Source organism: Piliocolobus tephrosceles, chromosome 14 (assembly GCF_002776525.5).
Source record: "Piliocolobus tephrosceles isolate RC106 chromosome 14, ASM277652v3, whole genome shotgun sequence".
In the NCBI taxonomy this organism is placed as follows: Eukaryota; Metazoa; Chordata; class Mammalia; order Primates; family Cercopithecidae; genus Piliocolobus; species Piliocolobus tephrosceles.
The window spans coordinates 85991647-86017961 of record NC_045447.1 but is presented as its reverse complement, the minus strand read 5'-3'; the positions used below and the strand labels follow the sequence as shown (position 1 = coordinate 86017961).

At 38.9% G+C, this 26315-nt stretch overlaps 1 protein-coding gene across 3 annotated transcripts in view; it reads right to left on the bottom strand.

Annotated features, from left to right (window-relative positions):
- The window catches only part of C14H9orf85 (chromosome 14 C9orf85 homolog), a 70720-nt gene that overhangs the window by 9267 nt on the left and 35138 nt on the right, over nt 1–26315 (bottom strand). For 2 of the 3 annotated variants that reach the window (XM_026453441.1, XM_023213285.2), the window contains exon 2: nt 21945–22051. In XM_026453441.1, coding sequence (XP_026309226.1) covers nt 21945–22051 — 107 coding nt within the window. Of the gene's footprint in view, nt 1–20340; nt 20360–21944; nt 22052–26315 lie in introns of those variants that run through there. The other variant, XM_026453449.1, reaches the window with a different exon arrangement.

The window sequence follows — 26315 nt, the reverse complement described above, 5'->3', positions numbered from 1 at the left end:
TGTTCCCCTTCCCTAGTCCAAGTGATCTCATTGTTCAGTTCCCACCTATGAGTGAGAACATGCGGTGTTTGGTTTTCTCTTCTTGTGATAGTTTGCTAAGAATGATGGTTTCCAGCTGCATCCATGTCCCTACAAAGGACGCAAACTCATCCTTTTTTATGGCTGCATAGTATTCCATGGTGTATATGTGCCACATTTTCTTAATCCAGTCTGTCACAGATGGACATTTGGGTTGATTCCAAGTCTTTGCTATTGTGAATAGTGCCACAATAAACATACGTGTGCATGTGTCTTTATAGCAGCATGATTTATAATCCTTTGGGTATATACCCAGCAATGGGATGGCTGGGTCATATGGTACATCTAGTTCTATATGCTTGAGGAATTGCCATACTGTTTTCCATAATGGTTGAACTAGTTTAAAATCCCACCAACAGTGTAAAAGTGTTCCTATTTCTCCACATCCTCTCCAGCACCTGTTGTTTCCTGACTTTTTAATGATTGCCATTCTAACTGGTGTGAGATGGTATCTCATTGTGGTTTTGATTTGCATTTCTCTGATGGCGAGTGATGATGAGCATTTTTTCATGTGTCTCTTGGCTGTATGAATGTCTTCTTTTGAGAAATGTCTGTTCATATCCTTTGCCCACTTTTTGATGGGGTTGTTTGTTTTTCTCTTGTATATTTGTTTGAGTTCTTTGTAGATTCTGGATATTAGCCCTTTGTCAGACGAGTAGATTGCAAAAATTTTCTCCCATTCTGTAGGTTGTCTGTTCACTCTGATGGCAGTTTCTTTTGCTGTGCAGAAGCTCTTTAGTTTAATTAGATCCCATTTGTCAATTTTGGCTTTTGCTGCCGTTGCTTTTGGTGTTTTAGACATGAAGTCCTTGCCCATGCCTATGTCCTGAATGGTACCACCTAGGTTTTCTTCTAGGGTTTTTATGGTATTAGGTCTAACATTTAAGTCTCTAATCCATCTTGAATTAATCTTCGTATAAGGAGTAAGGAAAGGATCCAGTTTTAGCTTTCTACTTATGGCTAGCCAATTTTCCCAGCACCATTTATTAAATAGGGAATCCTTTCCCCATTTCTTGTTTCTCTCAGGTTTGTCAAAGATCAGATGGCTGTAGATGTGTGGTATTATTTCTGAGGACTCTGTTCTGTTCCATTGGTCTATATCTCTGTTTTGGTACCAGTACCATGTGCTGGAAAACTTATTTCTAACAAATGACAAAGCAAGACTCTGTCTCAAAAAACAGTGAATAATGAGAAAATTTTCATATTAACTCTATGCATATAAACCCAACAACTCTGTAGAAATAGCCACATTTTTGCAAAGAAAGAATATCAAAACTCACTGAAGAAGAAATAGATAAATACTCCTCTATTTATTAAAGAAAAATTTAATCATAACTCTAAAAACATTCTATTTTTTTTTGGAAAACTCCAGGCCCAAATGACTTTACTGGTAAATTCTATCAAATATTTAAGAAATAATACTGATCATACACAAATCCTTAAAACAAATAGGAATAAATATTTTTCAATTCATTTGATAAGGCTCTAATATCAAGACGAAAAAAAGCAAACGAGAAAACGACAGATCAGTATTTCTAATGAACAAAGATGTAAAAATCCATGACAAAATGTTAGCAAATCAAATCCAGCAATACATAAAAATCTTGCCACACACTTGCTCACTCTCTTGCATGCTCATTCTCTTGCATGCTCTCTCTCTCTTTATATATATATACATATATATATATGCACCAAGTGGATTTATCCTGGGAATACAAGGCTGATTCAATATATTCAAAGGCAATAAATATAATTCACTAAAGCAATGTTCTAAGAAAAACCATAAGATGACGTTAATAGATGTGAAAAAAGCGCTACAAAAATGTAACATCCGTTTATAATAACAACTCTCAGTAAACTATGAACTGAAAGAAACATTCTCAACCTAAAAACAGGTAACTACAAAGAACTTACAGCTAATTTCATACTTAATGATGAAAGACTGAATACCTTCCCCATAAGATCAGAAACTGGGCAAGAATATCTGCTCTCACCACTCCTTTTCAGCATCATATTGGAGGTTCTAGGCAGTGCAATAGCAGCCAAAAAAAAAAAAAAAGAAAGGTCATAGAGATGCGAAAGAAGAAATAAGTGTCTTTATTTAGAAGAAAAAATCATTGTCTATATAGAAAACACCAATGAATCTATTTTTTAAAAGGTACTGGACATAAACAGTGAGTTTATTAAAATCACAATATATAGGGTCAGTAAACAAACATAAACAATATTTTTATGTTTCTAGCAATCACTAATTACTTTTTATAAGAAAAAGCAAAGAAATTATAACAGCCAAAAGAGTTATGAAAATGAAAAATGAGGTTGCAGAATTCTCACTACGTGATTTCAAAACTTATCATAAAGTAGTGATCAAGGTAATATAGTACTGGTGAAAGGACAGACACACAGATCAATGGAATAAAGACCAGAAATAGACCCACATACATATATGACCAACTGATTTTCAAGATAGTAGAAAGGTAACTGAATAGAGAAAAGACAGTCTTTTCAACAAACAATGTTGGAAAAACTGACTATCCCTAAAATTAACAAGAAATAGAACAGAAATTCAAATATAAAATCAAGAATTATACAACTTCTAGAAGAAAACATAGGAAGAACTATTTGTGACCCTCAGCTAGGCAAAGATATCTTATCTACAACAACAAAACCATGATCTAGAAAGAATGATTTGTTTTGTTTTTTTTTTGAGACAGAGTCTCGCTCTGTCGCCCAGGCTGGAGTGCAGTGGCCGGATCTCAGCTCACTGCAAGCTCCACCTCCCAGGTTCACGCCATTCTCCTGCCTCAGCCTCCCGAGTAGCTGGGACTACAGGCGCCCGCCACCTCGCCCGGCTAGTTTTTTGTATTTTTTAGTAGAGACGGGGTTTCACCGTGTTAGCCAGGATGGTCTCGATCTCCTGACCTCGTGATCCGCCCGCCTCGGCCTCCCAAAGTGCTGGGATTACAGGCTTGAGCCACCGCGCCCGGTCAGAATGATTTGTTAGATGGACCCTCATCAGAATAAAAAATGTGTCCTCTTCAAAACACACTCTTAATAGAATGAAAAAAACAGGCCAGAGGTTGGCACAACTTATTAAGTATTTTGAAACATCTTAAAAAACATTTATAAATTCTCCAATCACTACTGGGTATTTTCTCTTGTAAGATTCATGGTGAAAAAAATCAAAATATTTCACCCCAAAATATGCTTCTTTGGTACATTTTGGGATGGCTGTTTAGAGGGCCTGCAAACACAAACAGCCAGCAAAGCTGTCTTTTGTGAGGATGATTTGCATCTGCAGAGGAAATAAAGTGAAGTAAACAACAGATATAAACAGGCTTCCTCTGAAGCCCGCCCTTGTCTGGATCTAGGAAAGATCAACTCAGCTCTAAAACTTTACTTACAGGTCTGACAGAAACATTTACCAGAGGCCCTGTGAGGCTACTACCTCTGAAGTTTCATCTGCATAACAAGGCTGCCTTTGCCCAGGTTTCTCCTCTCCCCCACTCATAACTGTCTTTCCACAATATCCTGCTTTGCCAAAATCTGAGCCCCCCAATCTTTCTGTAATCTCAAGATAAAACGCAAGTGTTAACCACCTTGCCTTTGCGTTTTTTTTAATACTCATGACTCCTGTGCACATGTATGTACACAATAAAATTTGTATGCCCTTTTCCCTTGTTAATTTATGTATTATGTTTGTTTTATAGATTTAAATTACCAATTTTCCCCCTTCAGGGGAAAAATTCAAACCTCCCTGCAATGGTAAGGATAAATTTTAAATTCGCCTAAATATAAATTTTTCCAAATTTCCCTGAAAAATGGCTATATTGCATTTTATGAGTTCATTGCTAAGAAAACTTCAGAAATGTCAAAATAATGATAGTGTTGCCTTCTTTTCGTTTCTTTGTGCAATACACATGTTAAAAGAAAAACTTCAGGTGAATTACATTTAAAGGAGTTTAATTGAGCAATGTATGATTCACAAATCAGGCAGCCCCCAGAATCACAGCAGATTCAGAGAGACTCCAGGCATGCCTCATGGTCAGAACAAATTTATAGACAAAAAAAGTAAACTGCAGTACAGAAATAGGAAGGGAGGTACAGAAACAGCTGGGATTGGTTACAGGTTAGCATTTGCCTTATTTGAACACAGTTTGAACATTCAGCAGTGTATGAATAGTTGAAGTATGGCTGCTGGGATTGGCCAAGACTCAGCTATTGTTACAGGCATCTACTCCTAAGTTAGGCTTTCAATCTTGTCTACCTATTAAATTAGGTTGCAGTTAATCCACAATGACTCAAATATAGAAATAGGCAGTCCTTATCAGGCTATCTTTAGTTCACTTTAACAAACACAATTCCCAGAAACAATCACTCAAACAAATCACTCAAACAATTCTGACCATAAATATACCACAACTAATCATTTTAGTGGAAACTATGGTCAAATAAAAACACAGGTCACCACTGTTTACATGTTTCTTGATAAAGGAGACAATACACTTCTTAAAAATATTACTATTGGGTGGGCACAGTGGTTCATGCCTGTAATCCCAGCACCTTGGGAGGAGCAGGCAGAAGAATTGCTTGAGCCCAGGAATTAGAGAACAGCCTTGGCAACATAGACAGACCCCATCTATACAAAAAACAAAAATTAGCCAGGCGTGGGCGTGCACATCACCTGCCAGAGTGTAGGAGTTCCAGCTACTCAGAGGCTGAGGTGGGAGGATCACTTTAGCACTGGCAATACAACAGTAGGAAAAGGACACCAGTTTGGGAAACTGGAGACCTTGATTCTAGCCCACCCTTGACATGTCCTTGTCATGCTGAGAGACAGGACTAGCTGGATTTCCTAGGCCAACTAAGAATCTCTAAGCCTAGCTGGGATGGGGCTTGCAGCTTAGCTCACAGCCGACCAATCAGGTAGGAAAGAGAGTTCACTAAAATGCTAATTAGGCAAAAACAGGAGGTAAAGAAATAGCCAATCATCTATCGCCTGAGAGCACAGTGGGAGGGACAATGATCAGGATATAAACCCAGGCATTCCAGCCGGCAATGGCTACCCTCTTTGGGTCCCCTCCCTTTGTATGGGAGCTCTGTTTTCACTCTATTAAATCTTGCAACTGCACTCTCTTCTGGTCTGTATTTCTTACGGCTTGAGCTGAGCTTTTTGCTCCTTGTCCACCACTGCTGTTTGCGGCTGTCGCAGACCCGCCACTGACTTCCATCCCTCCGGATCCGGCAGAGCATCTGCTGTGCTCCTGATCCAGGGAGGCGCCCAGTGCCACTCCCGATTGGGCTAAAGGCTTGCCATTGTTCCTGCACGGCTAAGTGCTTGGGTTCCTCCTAATCGAGCTCAACACTAGTCACTGGGTTCCATGGTTCTTTTCCATGACCCACAGCTTCTAATAGAGCTGTAACACTCACTGCATGGTCCAAGATTCCATTCCTTGGAATCCGTGAGGCCAAGAACCCCAGGTCAGAGAATACAAGACTTGCCACCATCTTGGAAGTAGCCCGCCACCATCTTGGGAGCTCTGGGAGCAAGGATCCCCCCATAACAATGTAATCTCTGAAAGTCACTTTAACTTCTCTGAGTCTCATTTTTTATAATGGGTACTAAAAGTCCTGGAGCTTAGCATGAACAAAACAGTAGCATCAAATTATACTAGTAATTACTGTATCATCCCTTCCACAACCCCAGTTAAAAAACAAAAAACCCTTAAGATTTTTTTAAGACACTGTTGTCATGGTAACACAACTTTTTTTTTTTTGAGATGGAGTTTCACTTTTGTCCCCCATGCTGGAGTGCAATGGCGAGATCTCAGCTCACTGCAACCTCCACTTCCCGGGCTCAAGTGATTCTTGTGCCTCAGCTTCCTGAGCAGCTGGGATTATAGCCATGCACCAGTACACCCAGCTAATTTTTGTATTTGTAGTAGAGACAGGGTTTCACCCTGTTGGCCAGGCTGGTCTAGAACTCCTGACCTCAAGTGATCCGCTTGCCTTGGCCTCCCAAAGTGCTAGGATTACAAGCATGAGCCACTGCGCCCGGCCAGTAACACAACTTTTTATATTGTATGATTAAACATATCAACATCTGGAAAATCTGTTTGAAGGAAGTAAAATTTATCCTCTACCTTCTTAGGGTTTCCCTTTGGGACTGACATAAAATAGATTATTACTTGCTAGAAATAAAAGACTTTACGTGATTACAACTCTTATGGCACTGCCTTCATTTCCTGGTAATTACACTTTAACCTTTAACATAATTCAGCTCCTGCTGTACTCTCATGTATGTGATGACGAGGTACTTTCGTAAATAGTGAGCCACAGTACTCCACCCTTGGTGTACAAAACAGAAACACAACATTGCTGAAGTTACATAAAGTCTTATTTTCCTGCAATGGCTCTAAGTAATCTGTACTCAACATAGCAAGATCATAAAACTTTACTATGGAATTACATGATATGCTACTTAGAGAATGCTTTTAAGGAAACAATATCCCCGAATTCTAAGTACCTCGAGTGTAAGAAGTTATTACACAATTCACTTCCTTGTGTCCCTAGAGTACAAGTTTGAAAGTAAATGAAGAGGTATACAAAGTATACTACCTTGTCTTAATGCAGTAGACAAGTAGATTACAATACTTCTTAATTTTATTTTTTGAGACAGGGTCTCACTCTGTCGCCCAGGCTGGAGTACAGTAGTACAATCACAGCTCATTGAAGCCTCAACTTCCCAGGCTTAAGCAATCCTCACACCTTGGCCTCCAGAATAGCTGGAACTATAGGAGCAGTCACCACGTCCAGCTATTTTTTTCTATTTTTTGTAGTGACAGGGTCTCACTATGTTGCCCAAGTTGGTCTAGCACTTTTGGGCTCAAGGCATCCTCTAGCCTTGGCCTCCCAAAGTACTGGGTTTACAGCCAATAATCCATAACGGGTACAAAATATTTACCTCTGACCAAGTGTAGTTTAGGAAAAATAAAAAATAAAAATTATTCAATACTTTAGGGCAGCCAATTTTAAATCAAAGCATGAACTGGAGTCTTCGTGAACTGGAGAGGCATTGATGGAAGTAACAAAAGCTCTCTGCTGCTTTCACCTTTGAAGACAGTAAGACCATGGTTGTGGGCAACAATAAAGCCACAGTTTACAGTTATTTTATACTATAATGTGATACAAAGAACTATCAACGACTAAAACTCCACTCTAGGACATTTTAATACTCTTGGAATGTGGTGACACAATTTTTTTTTTTTTTTTGGAGGCGGAGTCTCGCTTTGTTGCCCAGGCTGGAGTGCAGTGATGCAATCTCAGCTCACATAACCTCCACCTCCCAGGTTCAAGCGATTCTCCTGCCTCAGCCTCCTGAGTAGCTAGGACTACAGGCACATGCCACCATGCCCGGCTAATTTTTGTATTTTTAGTAGAGATGGGGTTTCACTATGTTGAACAGACTGGTCTCGAGCTTCTGACCTCGTGATCTGCCCGCCTCGGCCTCCCAAAGTGCTGGGATTACAGGCGTGAGCCACTGCACCTGGCCATGGTGACACAATTTTCAAATCACTAATTAACCTTCAGAGCCTCAGCCTATTATAAGAAATGCTGGAGGCCAGGCGTGGTGACTCAAACCTGTAATCCCAGCACTTTGGGAGGCCGAGGCGGGAGGATCACCTGAGGTCAGGAGTTTGAGACCAGTCTGACCAACATGGAGAAATTCCATCTCTACTGAAAATACGCAAATAGCTGGGCGTGGTGGTACATACCTGTAATCCCAGCTACTTAGGAGGCTGAGGCAGGAGACTCACTGGATCCTGAGAGGCAGAAGTTGTGGTGAGGCAAGATTGTGCCACCGCACTCCAGCTTGGGCAACAAGAGAAAAATTCCGTCTGAAAAAAAAAAAAAAGCTGAAACTGAAAAACGGCCGATGTGTATTGCCACACTGGTAAACACGAATGAACAGATAGATATGTAGAATATGGCTGGGTGTGGTGGCTTGCGCCTGTATCCCAGCACTTTGTGGCAGATCACTTGAGGTCAGGAGTTCGAGACCAGCCTGGCCAACATGATGAAACCCCATTTCTACTAAACACACAAAAATTAGCCAGGCATGGTGGCAGGTGCCTGAAATCCCAGCTACTCAGGAGGCTGAGGCAGAGGTTGCAGTCAGCCAAGATCACGCCACTGCCCTCCAGCCTGGGTAACAGAGACTCTGTCTCAAAAAACAAAAACAAACAAAAAAGACCTATAAAATGTAACTGTTTACTTTTGTTTGATAAAAGAACAAAAATAATAACCCAGTTTTTAAAAACTAGAAATCCAGACCCTAAGCCAACTTTCCTAGTTTTCTTTTCATTTCATTTCATGTATATTCAAAATAGACCAAAACCTCCTTTTGATAGGCAACTTTGGTTACTGTTTATGGATCACCAAAAGTTATGCAATGAGAAAAAAAAAAGTAACAAGAGCAAATGAATGAAGAAATGATAATTTATGTGGAACCAAAAAACAGGACATATAAAGACTGCCCGGGATTATTTTGTATTGTCTATGAAAGTCAAAGGGACTCTTGTTGATTTTCCCTCCATTCCCTGGTCCCTCCTCACAGGGTTTCCTATAAACATTATTCATTCCACTCTTCTACCTTTAAGTCTTTTCTAGACCTGTTTCTCTTGGTTTCACTTTATTCTTCTGCAGTCTTACCTTGTGTCCTCTGCATCTCTTTCTCCTTTTACTCACACCTAGCACTTTTTGCAACCTGCCGAGTTATCTGTGGAGTCTCTCTCTCCAAACAGATGGTAAATTCCTGGGTGTCACAGATTCATTTGCTGTCTTCTTTTGACATACAACACAGTGTCTTGTATATTGAGGATGCCATTTAAAATAATTGTAAACTGAACCATTTCCTATCTGTTGTCTTTAACAATTTTGTTTTTGCTCAGAAATTAAGAGCTCTGTTTGGAATAGTATTCCCCAATATAACCATGGACTCTTCCTAGAGACAATTTTGTTCTTAATACAACTAGTGAATTACAGTAAATTATCTTTCACATCCCGTCCAGCTTCTTGGTTCTTGCAGGTTACAGCAGACCTGGTTACACGAGACAAGGTGTTCTAACAGGTATTATCTTCATTCTATAAAGGAAAACTCTACTTAGTTAGGGAACTGACATTAAAATAAAAGCCGGAAATAAGATTATGAAACTTTAAAAAATCTAGATGCTAGTTTTGAATATACTGTTTACTAGCTGTGTACAGGGTAAGACACCTAAGTTTTCTAAGGCCACCTCCTTATCTGTTTTTGTTACCTCTACAGGGTTGTTACTAGAATCCAACATATGTGAGAGGTTTGAAAATGTTAAATTTGGCCAGGCATGGTGGCTCATGCCTGTAATCCCAGCACTTTGGGAGGCCGAAGCAGGCGGATCATCTGAGGTTGGGAGTTTGAGACCAGCTTGACCAACAGGGAGAATCCCTGTCTCTAATACAAAATTAGCTGGGCATGGTGGTGCATGCCTGTAATCCCAGCTACTTGGGAGGCTGAGGCAGGAAAATCATTTGAACCTGGGAGGCGGAGGTTGCGGTGAGCCGAGATCGCGCCATTGCACTCCAGCGTGGGCAACAAGAGTGAAACTCTGTCCCAAAAAAGAAAAAGAAAAAAAAAAAGAAGAAGAAAATGTTAAATTTAAAATAAATATCTTATTTGTCCACTCTGAACTCAAATTCTGGGGTTAAAATATATAATATGTATGATCTGGCAGCCATTGGCTTTTGGCCCCTTAAATTTTTGTTAAAAATAACTGACAAGAGGTGGATTGACTAATAGGAGAAAAGGCTATAAATTTACTTAATGTGCATACACAGAAGCCTTCAGAATGAAGATCCAACTTCTCAATAGTTACAGAAACTTATATACCATCTTGAGGTTACAGAAAGAATGGGGGCTTAGATTCTGGTAAAACTCAGCAGGGAAGAGGTTTGGCCATCAAAGGTGGCCTGGTTATGTAGAGGAGCCTCCCTCAGAGAGACTGCTCTCAATCTCTCCTGGATCTGGGGAAAGAAAGAGAAAGGGGAGGGGGCATGACTATATTAATGGAGATTTTACACAGATACAAATTTTCCTCACTTAAGACAGATTTGCAAGGCCACTTCTGTCAGGATGGTGAAGTGGCAGTCATTTCAAAATACGTCAAATAAATATATTTTGAGGGTAAAATATTTTAATTACTGGCCAGGCATGGTGGCTCACGCCTGTAATCTCAGCCCTTTGGGAGGCCGAGGCGGGCAGATCACCTGAGGTCAAGAGTTCGAGACCAGCCTGTCCAACATGTAGAAACTTCTTCTCTACTAAAAATACAAAATTAGCCAGGCGTGTTGGCACATGCCTGCAATCCCAGCTTCTCGGGAGGCTGAGGCGGGAGAATGGCTTGAACCCGGGAGGCAGAGGGTGCGGTGAGCAGAGATTGTGCCATTGCATTGCAGACTGGGCAACAAGAGTGAAACTCTATCTCAAAAAATAAAATATATATATATACACACACACACATATATATATATAAAAATATACACACACACACACACATATACATACATATATATACACACACATATTTTAATTACCTTCAATGACCTCCTTAGACAGGCCAGCTTGAACTATTTGGGATCTTTTCCTTTCCTTTTACCCTATTTCCCCAAACCACACCAGCCTCCTGAACATTCTCTGAAGAATTCCAGCAATAATACTCAAAATTCCCATCAATAGAATATGATTTTTAGTTTTAAGGGATTTCTTAAGTGTTCTGGTTTCAACCTTTTACACTTAAAATTCCACTAGAAAGGATACATCATTCAGACCTTAAATAGTACAAAGACTGCGCTTCCAAAATACCAGTAAAGGTTCTATCATACCGAAGTTACTTCTACATCCCAATTCTTACCAATAACTATTTTACTGATCTAAGACATATTCTCTGCAATGCCATTCCTAATCCTTACTTGTGGAAGTGATGCTGTATCATGACTCATAGTGGGAAAAACATACACAACTGCGGGGGTTTTCTCAGCTATTTATAGTAGATATTTACCATGTTTATGAGGAATGGGGAGGAAGGAGAGAGAAAAGACCTGAACTACTGTTGAAGTATTTACTACCTTTTCATTGTGCTTGGATTCTGGAAAATGGCATTTGTTTTTTGACTATCTTCACCTGAATAACCTCTGCCATCACAAACTTACCTGATTTTTTAAATAAACTACACACAGGTACACACACATCTAAAGAGAGGAACAGGCTAACAATGAAGGTTTAATCATTTAATATATCTTTCTCCTGTTGTATTTCAGAACTAATTTTCCTTCCTAATTTATTATGTTCTTTGCAGCAGTAAGTAATCAGTTTTTCACTGGGTAATATGATATTTAATAATTACTTATTTCAAAGAAATTGATTGAGATTTCACCTGGAGTTTGTTACAAAATTTAACTCAATGCTTAAAAATACAAATTCTTCTCTCTTAGCCAATAAATCTTCAAAATGTAATGAATACAACTGATATGAACTTCATCTTCTATTTCCACCTAGTCTGATATCCTAAATTAATAACAAAAATAATGGGTGAAATTTGGGGCAGGATGTGAAGGGGCTTGATAATCTATCAATTGGATAAATAATCACATAGCTAGGTTAGTTTAAGTGGTAAACATAAAACTATAGAAAGTCAGTCTTGGCCGGTGCTGTGGCTCATGACTATAATCCCAGCACTTTGGGAGGCCAAGGTGGGCAAAGGTCAGGAGCTCGAGACCAGCCTGGCCAACATGGTGAAAACCCATCTCTACTTAAAAAAAAAAAGTCAGTCTTCAGGGAATAAACACACAAATTAAACACTCAATTTTAACCAAGACCTTTTACCTTCTATACTGTTTCTCCTTGTCATATATTCTATCATGAAGGCACTCAACTTTGTTCATTTCTCTTTAGCTATTTCTCTTTAGAAAATATCACCAAGTCAAAGACTTCTCTGGCTATGACCCTAGTATAGACTAAGAATCCCTTATCTAAAATATTTGGGATGAGAAGTGTTCAGACTTTTTTTTCCCCCCGGTTTTAGAATATTTGCTAATACTAATAGTTAAGCATCCCAAATCCAAAAATCTGAAGTCAGAAACGCTCCTATCAGCATATCCTTTGAGCATTACGTTGGCACTCAAAAAGTTTCAGATTTTAGGACATTTTGGATTTGGAATTTGGGACGTTCAAACTGTATTATAAAATATAAAGTTTTTGTGGGCCGGGTGCAGTGGCTCACACCTGTAATTCCAGCACTTTGGGAGGCCGAGGCGGGCAGATCACCTGAGGTCGGGAGTTCGAGACCAGCCTGACCAACATGGAGAAACTCCATCTCTACTAAAAATACAAAATTAGCTGGGCATGGTGGTGCATGCCTGTATTGCCACCTAGTCCAGAGGCTGAGGCAGGAGAATCTGGGAGGTGGAGGTTGTGGCGAGCCAAGATTGCGCCATTACACTCCAGCCTGGGCAACAAGAGCCAAATTCCGTCTCAAAAAAAAAAAAAAAAAAAGAAAAGCTTTTGTGTTCCCCTTCCTATTACCAATTGTGATACCCAATGCTTATTAGCATGTAAACAGTTGTTTTATTAGAAGATTCTACAATAAGGCATATAATGTTCACATATCCTGAAATAAACATATTCTTTAAAGACGAAAACACATGCAAAAATTCTTTCATAGTAATGCATTAAAATAAATCCATTTACTTTTCCTTTTCATTGGCTACAAATTTATTTATTTTTCCTTTTCGTTGACTACAAACATATCAAAATGGAGGCAAGTCAGTGTTTAAAACATATGGACTATAAAAATTAGTCATTTAAATCATGGATCTCCATTCAGATGCCATAAATTCAGATTACATGGAGATCAAGGACTCAGTTTGTACTGATCACTGCATATAGCATACATTATTCCTCAGGTACCTCCTAGTGAGTTGTATGCTCAGCTTCTAAGCACTGAGAACAAGTACAGCTTGGATGGCTACAGAGGGAATCTACTGATAAATTAAATTTGGCCTAAAGCTGCCTGGGTACATATTTTAAGTTTGGCCTAAAGGTTTCTCTCTATATACTGAACTGTAAGATAAGTTGATGTGTAAACTGTAACCTACTACTGTAACAGTAACCAAGTCTCGGCCAATCACAGTCAGCCAACTTTTCAAAGTAGGTTCAAATAAGGCAAATGTCAAGCTGTAACCAATCCAGCTGTTTATGTACTTCAGTTTTCTGTAAGGTCACTTTCCTTTTTCTGTCCCAAAACGTTATTGAAGCACAGGGAAGCCCTGAGAGTTGCTCTGAAACTGCTCTGGTTCTGGGGGCTGCCTGATTCTTCAATCATTCTTTGCGCAATTAAATTCTGTTAAATCTAATTTGTCTAAAGTTTTTTTTTTTTTTTTTAATATAACCTATCTAAATTGTGATTACAACTAGTTTAAGGAGACTCTGATTTCCTTGAGTGCTTGCTCAATGAACAAATATAAGTAATGAATGCCAACTGATAGACACATACAATAATACAATGCCAAGAACTGAGTGCAAGAAACTATCACGAATTTAACCATAAACTGGCCAATATATCTCTCTGTTCACTAATTTATTTTCATTGAAAAATGAGGACAGTGACACTCTATTAAGCAACATTTTAGGGGTATAGAAATTCTTCCCTTTAAAAATAGAGGCTAAAAACAGAAAAGGAGTTGGTTAATAAAATACTATCTTTAATGTCTTGGTTTGGCTAATTTATTTACAAGAAAGCTAGGGAGCAAGCACATGGTTAGGAAGGCAGCCTTATTGTGGCATAACTATCAGAGGTGTATGAACCAGAGCAACTCCATCTTGAATAGGAGCTGGGTAAAATGAGGCTGAGACCTACTGGGCTCCATTCCCAGATGGTTATTAAGGTATTCTAAGTCACAGAATAAGATAAGAGATTAGCACAAAGTAGAGGTCATAAAGACCTTGCTGATAAAACAGGTTGCAGTAAAGAAGTTGGCTAAAACCCACCAAAACCAAGATGGCTACTAGAATGTCCTCTGGTTATCCTCACTGCTACACTCCCACCAGCACCATTACAGTTTACAAATGCCATGGCAATGTCGAGAAGCTACCCTACATGGTCTAAAAAGGAGAGACATGAATAATCCACCCCTTGTTTAGCATATCAAGAAATAACCATACAAATGGGCAACCAGCAGCCCTCGGCGCTGCTCTGTCTATGGAGTAGCCATTCTTTTATTCTTCTACTGTCTTAATAAACCTGCTTTCACTAGATCCAAGAACCCTCTCTTGGGGTCTGGATTGGGACCCCTGTCCTGTAACACAACCTATTTGGCAACATTTCAGCCCCCCATCTCATTTTCTCCCAAACAGCAACACCTTTTTCCCTATGGTCTAGAGGACCCCCTCCCCTGACCAACCAACCCCCTCAGCCAACTCTCACATTACAATAGACATGTAAAAGCAGAACTTCTCTGGTGACAAAGCTCTTTCAGCCTCCTGCTGCTGGAGTCCCACCCATCACCACTGGAGCCCAGACTCAACTTATGTAAAATATGCTTTTTTTTTTTTTTGAGCTGGGGTCTTGCTCTGTTACCCAGGCCAGAGTGCAGTGGTGTGATCACAGCTCACTGCAGCCTTGACTGCCCAGGCTCAAGTGATCTTTCAGCCTCAGTGTCCTGCCTCAGCCTCCCCAGCAGCTAGGACTACAGGTGCACGTCAGCATGCCTGGCTAATTTTTAAAATTATTTGTAGAGATGAGGTCTCGCTATGTTGCCCAGGCTAGTCTCAAACTCCTAGAATCAAGTGATCTTCTTGCCAGGTGTGAGCGACCGTGCCTGCCTCCCTCCTCCATTTTTTTTTAAACCACTGGTTTAGTCAACTCTGAACCCACAGAGGTATTTGAGTAGAGGTGAGTTGAGATGCAAAAGAGAGAGGAGAATTTACTTATTCAATGCAATGGAGTATGAATACGTAAGGGTACACTTGGGCCATCAGTGGGAACAAAAGTTGAGAGGCAATAAATCTGGAGGGGTTAAATACCTGGATGTGAGGGCCAGAAGAGTGACTCTGTTCAATTAAAATATTTAATGAAAAGGAAAGTTTTTTAAGGAATAAAGCATCCTCATGACATGAAACTCTTAGGCCAGACATCTCTAGAGCAATGCTGGTTCCAAAGCAGGTTATATTAGCTCTTTCCTCTTTCACTTGAAATATTTTTATGATAAAACCTACTTTCAATGAACATTTATCACACAGCAAGTAAGGTCTGGGCTCCCTTCTCCCCATTTAGGGCCGTTCTGTTTTAGCCTGTTGTATTTATGGGACTCCTGGATAAGTGTTTTATTAAATAATTTGACAGCTGAAAAGTTTGAAAACCACTGAACTAAGATACAGGATGTTTTAGTGCCTTGGTTTTGTGGGTATCTATCTATTCGGTAGAGAGCAAGGCTCCTCAACCAAGACACTCTTGACATGTTGAGCTGGGTATTTCTTTATTGTGGTGGGCTGTCCTGTGAACTAGGGGATGTTTAGCAGCATACCTGGTCTCTTTACACTATGTGTCAGTAGCACCCTTCCTGGGGGACAGACTCCATCCTCAAGCCACCTCCTTATTTGAGAACCACTGAATGTAAAGAATTCACAGGTCCAGTTCCAAACTCAGACTCCAATCTGTTTGAGGACTGTGCTGTTTTATACCAGCTTCTCTTTTCTTTTCTACTGCTATGGCAAGGTTAAACATGGGCTAACGTTATAATGCTGGTGTTTTTTTTTTTTTTTTTTTTTAACAGGTAGAAAAGAAAAGAAGCAGGCTTGAGATTCTCACATAAATGGGGGTATTTGCCTACCACATTTCTAAATTAATAGGAGAAAAGTCTGCTTGGTTACCGGAAATAAAAGTCAAAAAAAGGTTTCTAAGTACCAGCATAGGCATTTCAGGGCCTGAAAGCAAAATCTATTTGTCTTTCCACAGGTGTACGTATTAAAAAATAAAAGCAGGCTGGGCTGGGTGCAGTGGCTCATGCCTGTAATCCCAGCACTTTGGGAGGGCTGAGGTGGGCGGATCACGAGGTCATGAGATCCAGACTATCCTGGCTAACACGGTGAAACCCTGTCTCTACTAAAAACACAAAAAAATTCAGCCGGGTGTGGTGGCAAGCGCTTGTAGTCCCAGCTACTCGGGGGGCTGAAGCAGGAGAATGGTGTGAACCCAGGAAGCGGAGCTTGCAGCGAGCTGAGATCCTGCCACTGCACTCCAGCCTGGGCGACAGAGCAAGATTCCATCTCAAAAAATAAAAAAATAAAAAATAAAAAATAAAAGCAGGGTGGTCCTCAGCAGGATGTGTGATACTCAACAGCAGACAATATCCATAAACAAGATAGGTGACATTTGTAAAAATTAATGAAGCATTAGGTCCAGGTGAAGAGGAGAAAAGGACTTTTTGAATTGAATAATACAATGCTGAGAAATCACTGAGAGAAAAGGAAAACAAGGTATTGGAATCCAATCAATTTGCATTTGAATCTTACCTCCATCTGCTTTACTTTTGTCTTGGGTAAGAAGTATAATCCTTCTGAGCCCAGAATAAAGAAAAGAAATAATTTCATCTGGCCCTGCACTGCTTGAGGAAAGGGACAAAATCTTTTAAACATTTATATTTCTAGTACCTGGAAAAATATATAAATGTCTATAATGACTTTTAAATATAAAAATATCAAGATTCCTTCCTTAAGATGTATACAAATTATTTAATATATTTTTAGATTTTTTTTCATAGGTATTACTGACTAGGATTGTTTTATATTTATAAGATCTCTTGTTTCTCCAATAATTCAGCTCCATATCGAGATTATTTACAGTGTTCATGAGTGACCTGGGATTGACCAGGAACGGTAACGAACAGCTTTCATTTATTTTGGGGGTCTTTTTCAAAAGTAAAAAACAAGGCACTTGAAAAATAAAACTTTATACAAAAAGATTTAGACTTTTCCTGAGCCCTAGTTCTTACATGTATGAATAATCTTAAAGTCTGAACCCTTTTATTCAGGTCTAACAATACTTACACCATTCTGTGTCAAGGGAGATGTTGACAGCACATTGCAGCCTCCCCCAGGGAGCAGTAGGTACTGGCCTTAAGAAATGGGTGGGGGGATCCTGGTACAGATTGTGCTGACCTCTAATTAAGGGTGGCGGCTGGTCTTGGTGCTTTTATCTTTAGGAGCTTATCACTTTATTTCTATAAAGACCTAAAGCTTTGAGTAGTCAGAGATATTTATCTCATTACGTCAAAGGACAGTACCAGTGTCACACTGTTTATATATTGCTGATAAGTGAGATGCTTTTTATCCCCTCGTCTTTCATAGCCATCATCCTATCCTCCTCCAGTACATACATAATTTTCAATTCATCTCTCTTCCAACTTAAGTTAGGACATCTATTCTTTTCTAAAAAGTCTCTGGAGGTGGTCCAGGATTGTATTCAGTAACTGAGAGAAAATTCCATAAAGAACATGTTTATAAAAATACTGCAGCATGTCACCTTACTGAAAAGAGAAAAAGAGAAACATGAAATATTCTGTCAGCTACAAACACAGTATAATTTTTGTTTCACATGGTTGAAACAGGTAAGTTTGAAGAGTTTAGATGTCAAACTCTTTTATTTGATTTAACTTTTGGCATCGGATCCCATGAACAAATGGAAATTTGCTAATTAACGTGTGGTTTTTGGTGATTCACAAGATAAACAAATGGGAGAATAAGTTTTAATTTTCCCAATAGCCAGGATATTATTACTTCTAAAAGAAATGTCACTTACAAAAAGCCCCACCATACCCTATATTTTATGTTGTGCAGAACTTTTCTTTATCTACATCATTTAGTTACATAATTTGTGGCAACAGACACATGAAACAATATTCAACATTTTAACTGATGGAAATACTCAGCATGCCAGAAAAATAAATCTTTATACAAAAGATATATCCAAGGCCAGACGTGGTGGCTCATTCCTGTAACTCCAGCACTTTGGGAAGCTGAGGCGGGAGGATCACGAGGTCAGGAGTTTGAGATCCGCCTGGCCAATATAGTGAAACTGTCTCTACTAAAAATACAAAAATTAGCCGGGTACAGTGGCACGTGCATGCCTGTAGTCCCAGCTACTCTGGAGGCTGAGGCAGGAGAATCGCTTGAACCCAGGAGGCGGAGGCTGCAGTAAGCCGAGACCACACCATTGCATTCCAGCCTGGGCAACAGAGTGAGACTCTGTTCCAAAAAAACAAAAACAAAAACAAAGACAAAAGATATATCCAGGCCGGGCGCGGTGGCTCAAGCCTGTAATCCCAGCACTTTGGGAGGCCGAGACGGGCGGATCATGAGGTCAGGAGATCGAGACCATCCTGGCTAACACGGTGAAACCCCGTCTCTACTAAAAAATACAAAAAACTAGCCGGGCGAGGGGGCGGGCACCTGTACTCCCAGCTACTCCGGAGGCTGAGGCAGGAGAATGGCGTAAACCCGGGAGGCGGAGCTTGCAGTGAGCTGAGATCCGGCCACTGCACTCCAGCCTGGGCGACAGAGCAAGACTCCGTCTCAAAAAAAAAAAGATATATCCAGTAAAATTCATATACAAACCCTAACAAATGACAAATTTAATTCATAAGTGATTAGCTTGAACACAACATTAAACATTTTAAGACAAGTAATGCTACCATCGGCATCAGCAATGGATTCAAATCCCTTACGATGTTGGCCAAGTCTTAATACACAGAGAAAGTAAAGTGAATGAATATAAGTGAGTTTTACTTTCTATAACACTCTCAATCCTGGATTGGAGTTTGAAAGCTAGAATTTCCAATATGTCTAATGTGCCATGTGTTCAGGACCATCTGGAATACATGATGTTCTAGGCCAGGCAAGTAACGCCCTAAGTAATATGTTCAGACTGATGGGATTCAGAACATACTACCCCAAAATATGGTGCCTTGGCATATTTAGTATTTTGAGCTGAAGAAACGTGACAAATAGCAAATGTAGGAAGGACTCTCTGATCCACCCCTAGGGTAGGCCATAAGACCCTAATATGAGAGGTGCGCTTCCTATACCTAGAGGAAAGGACCATGCTTATCTCTAAAAACGGAGGAACAGTAAGAGGAATCTGAATGAACAAGCCCTGCTGTTTAGTTTACTACGCTTAGCGCATACCCCTTTGTTTTTGTTCTCTATCACATTTTCCCCATGATTTTCCACTCCTCATCAAACCTAGCATAAAAACACACAGGTTTACCCATTTCTTTGGGTCTTTGTTTTCTTATGAAGGCTTTGGTGTCACAAAAAGCTTACATTAAATAAATCTCTATATTTTTCTCTTGTTAATCTGGTTTTCGTTACAAAGCCAAGGGTGAGAACTTAAGACTGGTAGAAGGAAAGGACCTTTTTCCTCCTCTACAAGATCTTGTTTTAATGACGTGAGAAAAAAACAAAATACATAAGTTCAGAAATTCTCCAGCAAACTATAGCATCTGGAAAATTTACAATAACTGATGTGATCTTTTACACACTGACACATTTAAAATGAAGATAAACATATAGGATTTAGCACGTATTAAAGGTAAGGGATTTAAATACTGATGATGGATAAGGCAGGAATGTTCATTTCATTTGTTACACAGCGTTAATCTATTAAAATGCTATGACTACATAAATGTGTATTGCCTACACTTCAAATTCTTTTAGGAAACAACACTATAAAGAGAAAATGGAGATGGATGATGAAATCTTAAAATACCATTATAGGAATAAAAACTTGTTGAAAATATTCAGAAAACTACAAATCTTGTATGAGGCCTATTAACTAAAACTACATGATTTATTTTGCAATCAACATCTAATTACTCTAGCAGAGAACACAATTCATTCATTCATGGAAGTCTAAAATTGGGTAATGCAAATAGTTGCCAAATTTCCTTACTGCTAATTTGGGCCACTAAGCATAAAACTCATCAGACTTGTTTAAAAGTGTTTTCTTTTGGGAGGAAATGCTAGAGAACAGGAAGAAAAGACTAAAAGGAGAAAGAAGCTCGTAAAACTATTTAAAGGGGGGGGGGGGGTTGCTCACACCTGTAATCCCAGCACTTTCGGAGGCTGAGGTGGGTGGATCACTTGAGGTCAGGAGTTCGAGACCGGCCTGGCCAGCACGGTGAAATCTTGTCTCTACCAAAAAACAAAAATTAGCCGGGCATGGTGGCATGTACCTGTAGTCCCAGCTACTCAGGAGGCTGAGGTAGGAGAATTGCTTGAACCTGGGAGGCGGAGGTTGCAGTGATCTAAGATTATGTCACTGCACTCCAGCCTAGGTGACAGTGAGACCCTATCTCAAAATAAACAAATAAATAAATAAATAACTAAAAGGGGGGTCAACTATACCTGTAATAAATACTAGACTGCTCCAAAACGGGGTACAGAAAAAAAATTTAAAAAGCTTAAGTTAGTTTATCCTTCCTTGACACTTTTGTCTTTCAGTGTTTAAATATTTTGAAATAAACAAATTATTTTATATCTTGAGTTTTAGATTTGCAAAAGGCTGAATTTTTTAGTAGATATGAACAAAGGTCATATTATATCTATTATTTAGACTGATTTTCTAAATTGTAAGCAAAATTTTTCCCCATAAAGGAAGGAGGAATGCAATCAAAGAAGATGAAACTATTGAATAGTCAGAAAAATACGGCAACAGTGAGCAAACATAGTCCAAATAGCTACTATGCAGATTACCAAATTAAATCTTATAATGTAAAAGGAACAATACTAATTTTTATTTAAGATAATCACTTTGCTCTTTCATGCAGCAATTACTCTCCAATATTGTCCTTACACAGCTGACCTAAAGGATGTCAGGGAGCTGCAGAGGATGTACAGAAGGCTAAATTACACAAGAGTTAAGGCCGGGCGTGGTGGCTCATGCCTATAATCCCAGCACTTTGGGAGGCCTAGGCGGGCGGATCACCTGAGGTCAGGAGTTTGAGGCCAGCCTGGCCAACATGGCGAAATCCCCGCCTCTACTAAAAATACAAAAAAATTAGCCAGGCGTGGTGGCGGGCGCCTGTAATGCCAGCTACTCATGAGGCTGAGGCAGGGGAATCGCTTAAACCCGGGAGGTGGAGGTTGCAGTGAGCTGAAATTACACCAGTGCACTCCAGCCTGGGTGACAAGAGCAAAACTCCATCTCAAAAAAGAAAAAGAAGAAGAAGAAAAAAAAAAGGAGTTAGGGATGGAAGGATCAGAAACAAAATCTACTATCTTTTCATTTAGACCTCTGTCTTTTCATTTAGACCTCTATTCCCAAAGAAATAACATTGAAAGTTATCAATCTAGTGATTCACTTATAATATTTAACCTCAGCCATTTCCGTAATCTTCATGAGTTGAATTAAAAGGTCTAAAGGTCTGCTCTGTTTTAAGAACTGATAATCTATGGTGCATAGTATTACCTTATCAGTGGGAGACAGAATTGTAGAAAACAAATACTCTCTTCTCAGCCCTAACCCACCTTTCATGAATAAAGTTCTATAAAAATGATGCATATTTATGAAAGAATAGGGCAGGAAATGAATTTACTTTTTAAATCTGTCTGCCTTCACAAACCAAGATTCTGCACACAAGATGAAATTCTACAGGGGAGAATGGAATTTTTTCTGTATTTACTTTAACATTTGGACACAATTTTCAAAATCAGGAAATGAAACAATGAACTATGATACACATACTACGAAGTAAGGTAATGAAGAATCTTAACTCACCATTTTTTAGGTTTTGTTAATGGTTTGTATTTGCTGTATTTTACACGCCACTCAAGAACTTCTTTACAGCGCTGACATACTCCATCATGAAGTTTTGCATTAATTTTCTTAGAAACAAACAGAAAGACAAATTGAGAATTTCACGTGTGAGCCAGCATTGCAAATCCCACAAGAGTATATGAAATGTTAAGTTTTAAAATATAACTGAACCTTAATCTGCATAACAATTTATGATATATTATGTATTTTTATGTATATTACTCAATTTGTTGTTGTTTTTTTTTTTTACAAAGGCAATGGTTCTTTTTTTTTTTCTTTGAGACAGTCTCACTCTGTCGCCCAGGCTGAAATGCAGTGGCACAATTTTGGCTCACTGCAACCTCCACCTCCCGGGGCTCAAGCGATTCTCCTGCCTCAGCCTCCTGAGTAGCTAGGATTACAGGCACGCGCCACCATGCCCAGCTAATTTTTTGTATTTTGGTAGAGACAGGCTTTCACCATGTTGCCCAGGGTGGTTTTGAACTCCTGAGCTCAAATGATACACCCGCCTCGGCCTCACAAAGTGCTCGGATTACAGGCGTGAGTCACTGGGCCTGGCCCTCATCTAGAAAATTTTTAACCTTCCCATTGATTCTGATGTATACATGTCTCAAAACTCAAACTGTACAGTTAAGATATGTGTATTACATAGTATGTAAGTTATATTTCAATAAAAACATAATAATAAAAAAGAAAAGCTTGCTCATATTTGAAGACTATCATTTCAACAATTCAAATCCTCTCGGTGAGTTGGAATTAAACTGAGAAATTGGGCTGTCCTGAATTGACAGTTTGTTGAAGAGTACAGAGACTGAAATTTGAGGAAGGGGTGCCAGGGAGAAGCAGCTGGAAGCAAAACGGCATTTCATTTTTCAATTTTATCCTTTTGAATTCTCATGTTAAAAAAGTTTTAGAAAAGCTCCCCCTACTAACTTGGTTTCTTCAAATTTAAAAAATATGTGTTCGTATGTGAATATCTGTGGTAGAGAAAGGGCTTTATAAGTTAAAGATTTTATTATAATTTTCTTTTCAAAATGTGTTGGGAAAGAAAGAAGACAGGAAAAATTTAAATGTGTCATGTATCTTCTCTAATAGTTTTATATTTTTGTAACATACTCATTTGATTCAGGACACAGACTATATATTTTCACTGAGTACTCAGAATTCTCTAGTTTGCTTTGGATGTGGAAGCTTGGTCTTTGCCTATTGTTGGAATAATGAACAGAAGACATTTAAAATTTTCTTTGCTTCTTTTGTTTTCTTTTTAAATTTCTCAAGGGGAGAAAGAAATACATCACAAGTATGCAGATTCTTTGGGAGGCTATTAGATATTAAGTTAAAAGCACAATGTTTAGATCAGATGATCTGAATGAAACAATTTTTGAATAGCGCTTGATATGCTTGAAAGTTCTAAACAAGATGATAAAATATTTGATAAAACATTTATTCAATGAGAAAATATTTCAGGAATATTGTGAAAAACCATAAATTAAGCTGTGAATAGATTTCATTTTATTTAATTTTTCTCTTTCTTCAAGGAATCTTCACCATCAGGAAGTGTGAAAATATTGTTTAACTTTGTGTCATGAGAAGGCCGGGCGCGGTGGCTCAAGCCTGTAATCCCAGCACTTTGGGAGGCCGAGACGGGCGGATCACGAGGTCAGGAGATCAAGACCATCCTGGCTAACACGGTGAAACCCCCAAATACATTCTGTTACTTAAGAATTGTGTGTGGGTACATTCTTTCCTTCTGGACGTAGATGGAGAGTCCCAGTTCCGCATGCTACTATACTCCGTCCTTACTCTGGGCCCCTAACTGTTGCCAGAAGGAAGGGAGTCTGTACCTACACACCAAACTCTTCATCCTCTCAACCTTTGTACTTACTAATAGTTATCATGGGCAAAGCTAGCTAAGAAACGCAGAATCAAAGTTCACATGCATCATTTGTCTACTCTGTTGTCTAGAACATCTTACTAAGCATTACTTATATTTCCTTAAGTGATTAACTTTGAACGATGACTTCAATATGAATGTGATATTATACTTTCTAATTGGAATATTCTTAGAACACAGAACATTTCATTACCTGCAATTTTATTACAAATAACACATTCTGCTTGTTAACTAGGAAGCATTCTTTGGTTCCTTGTTTGTTTCTGTATCCAATTTCTGACCAGTTCATCTTGATTTACAAAGCTGTGCACAGTTTGGAAACTGGTTTCTTTAGGGTGGATCAACAGTAGAACAAAACAAGTCTTTGTGGGAACTTGTCCTGTGAGTGATGTGTGAAGCAGTATAAACAGATATGCTGTGCAGGGTTCACATGACTAACAGGCACTACTATCAAATTAAACTTGATTTTTATGTGTTAAGAAATTAATGAGAGTAAGAAAGAGAAACAATAGTATTTTTCACTTAAAAATAGGCACAGAAGAAAGAAAAGTGTATACCTGTTTTACCATACTTTGCCAAAATAGAAGTGAATTCCAGAGATGTGAGCAAAGAAAGTTAATCCTAGTTTTAGGAATCCTTCTGCCTGGGGGAAAGGAAATGACAATCTTACCTTATTCACCTTCATATTTACAATTAACCCTATTTTGGCAATTACTTTTAGTATATTCCTCATGGTAGAAGATCATAGGTAATTAAGGTTAAAATTGAAGTCTGTCCAAATATAAAATCAAATGTTTTATAAATACAAAAGCTTATAAAGGTCATTTAGTTTGTTCAACAAGCTACTTTCCAGATTTTTGAAGAAAAAAAATCTTCAGTGGAACAGTCCACTGAACTTAGGAAACAGTGAAAGAAGAAACCCTTACTTATCAAATGAATACTTTTCAAAGTTAGAATAAACTTCAGGAACATCAAAAAGCATGCCTACTTAATATATACATAATGTCTTTAAAACGTGTTAGCCATCATTCCTACAACTTTTTTTTTTTTTTTTTTTTTTTTTGAGACAGAGTCTTGCTCTGTTGCCCAGACTGGTGTGCAGTGAGGCGATCTCAGCTCACTGCAACCTCCGCCTCCTGGATTCAAGCAATCCTCTTGTCTCAGCCTCCTGAGTAGCTGGGATTACAGGCGTGCACCAGCATGCCAGCTAATTTTTGCATTTTTAGTAGAGATGGGGTTTTGCCCTTTAGCCAGGCTGGTCTCAAACTTCTGGCCTCAACTGATCCGCTTGCCTTGGCCTCCCAAAGTGCTGGGATTATAGGCGTGAGCCACTGCACCTGGCCCATACAACATATATTTTAGAGTAAGCATTGTTACTGCTGCTTTCAGCATTCTATTTGTTGTCAAACAATACATCTTTAACACAGTAATGCCATACAGAAATTGGGTGAGAAAGGGCCGGATGCATTGGCTCACACGTGTAATCCCAGCACTTTGGGAAGCCAAGGCAGGCAGATGACCTGAGGTCGGGAGTTCAAGAGCAACCTGACCAACATGGAGAAACCCTGTCTCTACTAAAAATACAAAATTAGCAGGGGTGGTGGCGCATGCCTGTAATCCCATCTATTTGGGAGGCTGAGGTAGGAGAATCTTTTGAACCTGGGATTTGGAGGTTGCAGTGAACTGAGATCATGCCATTGCACTGCAGCCTGGGCAGTAAGAGCGAAACTCCATCTCAAAAAAAAAAAAAAAAAAGAAAAAAAAAAGAAGCTGGGCGAGAAAGGACTTCAACTCCTAAGAAGGTAGCAGGAGCAAATTGTAAACATTATATCTGTACCAATATGCTGATGCTGAAAAATATTTTATAAAATATAAAGTATCATTTAACAGAAGGAAGATACTATGGTAGGTGAAAAGAAATTTGAATACCATTCAAAAGCAACTAAAATAATTTTCCTTAGGATTTTTTTTTGTACATAATTCTTTCGGAATTTCCAAAGGTAAAACAAAGGCCTATTTATTCCTTTTAATTGAAAACAAAAAAACAAAAACATAATTAAAAAAATGAAATTCTCAAAGAAAAATTCCAATGCCAATTCCAATGCTAAAAATCTATTTCCATAAACTGGTTTTGTTCTTTTCCCTGCAGTATTCTTCCTCTAAAATAAGGTATTTTATGCTACTACTGCTACACTGTTACTCCAGAAATAGAAACTTTTATATCTTATTTAATCATATTTAAAAGTATGTACTTTGAAATTTGCTAGAAATAGTCCCTTATTCTAAATTTGGCTAGAGGATAAAAGATCCCTGGATTTGCGGGCAAGAACTCACGTGACTAATAACAATAACGTGAAAATCTGACTTTTAGGCTGTGAGTTTCTTTCTTTCTTCTTTCTTTCTTTCTTTCTTTCTTTCTTTCTTTCTTTCTTTCTTTC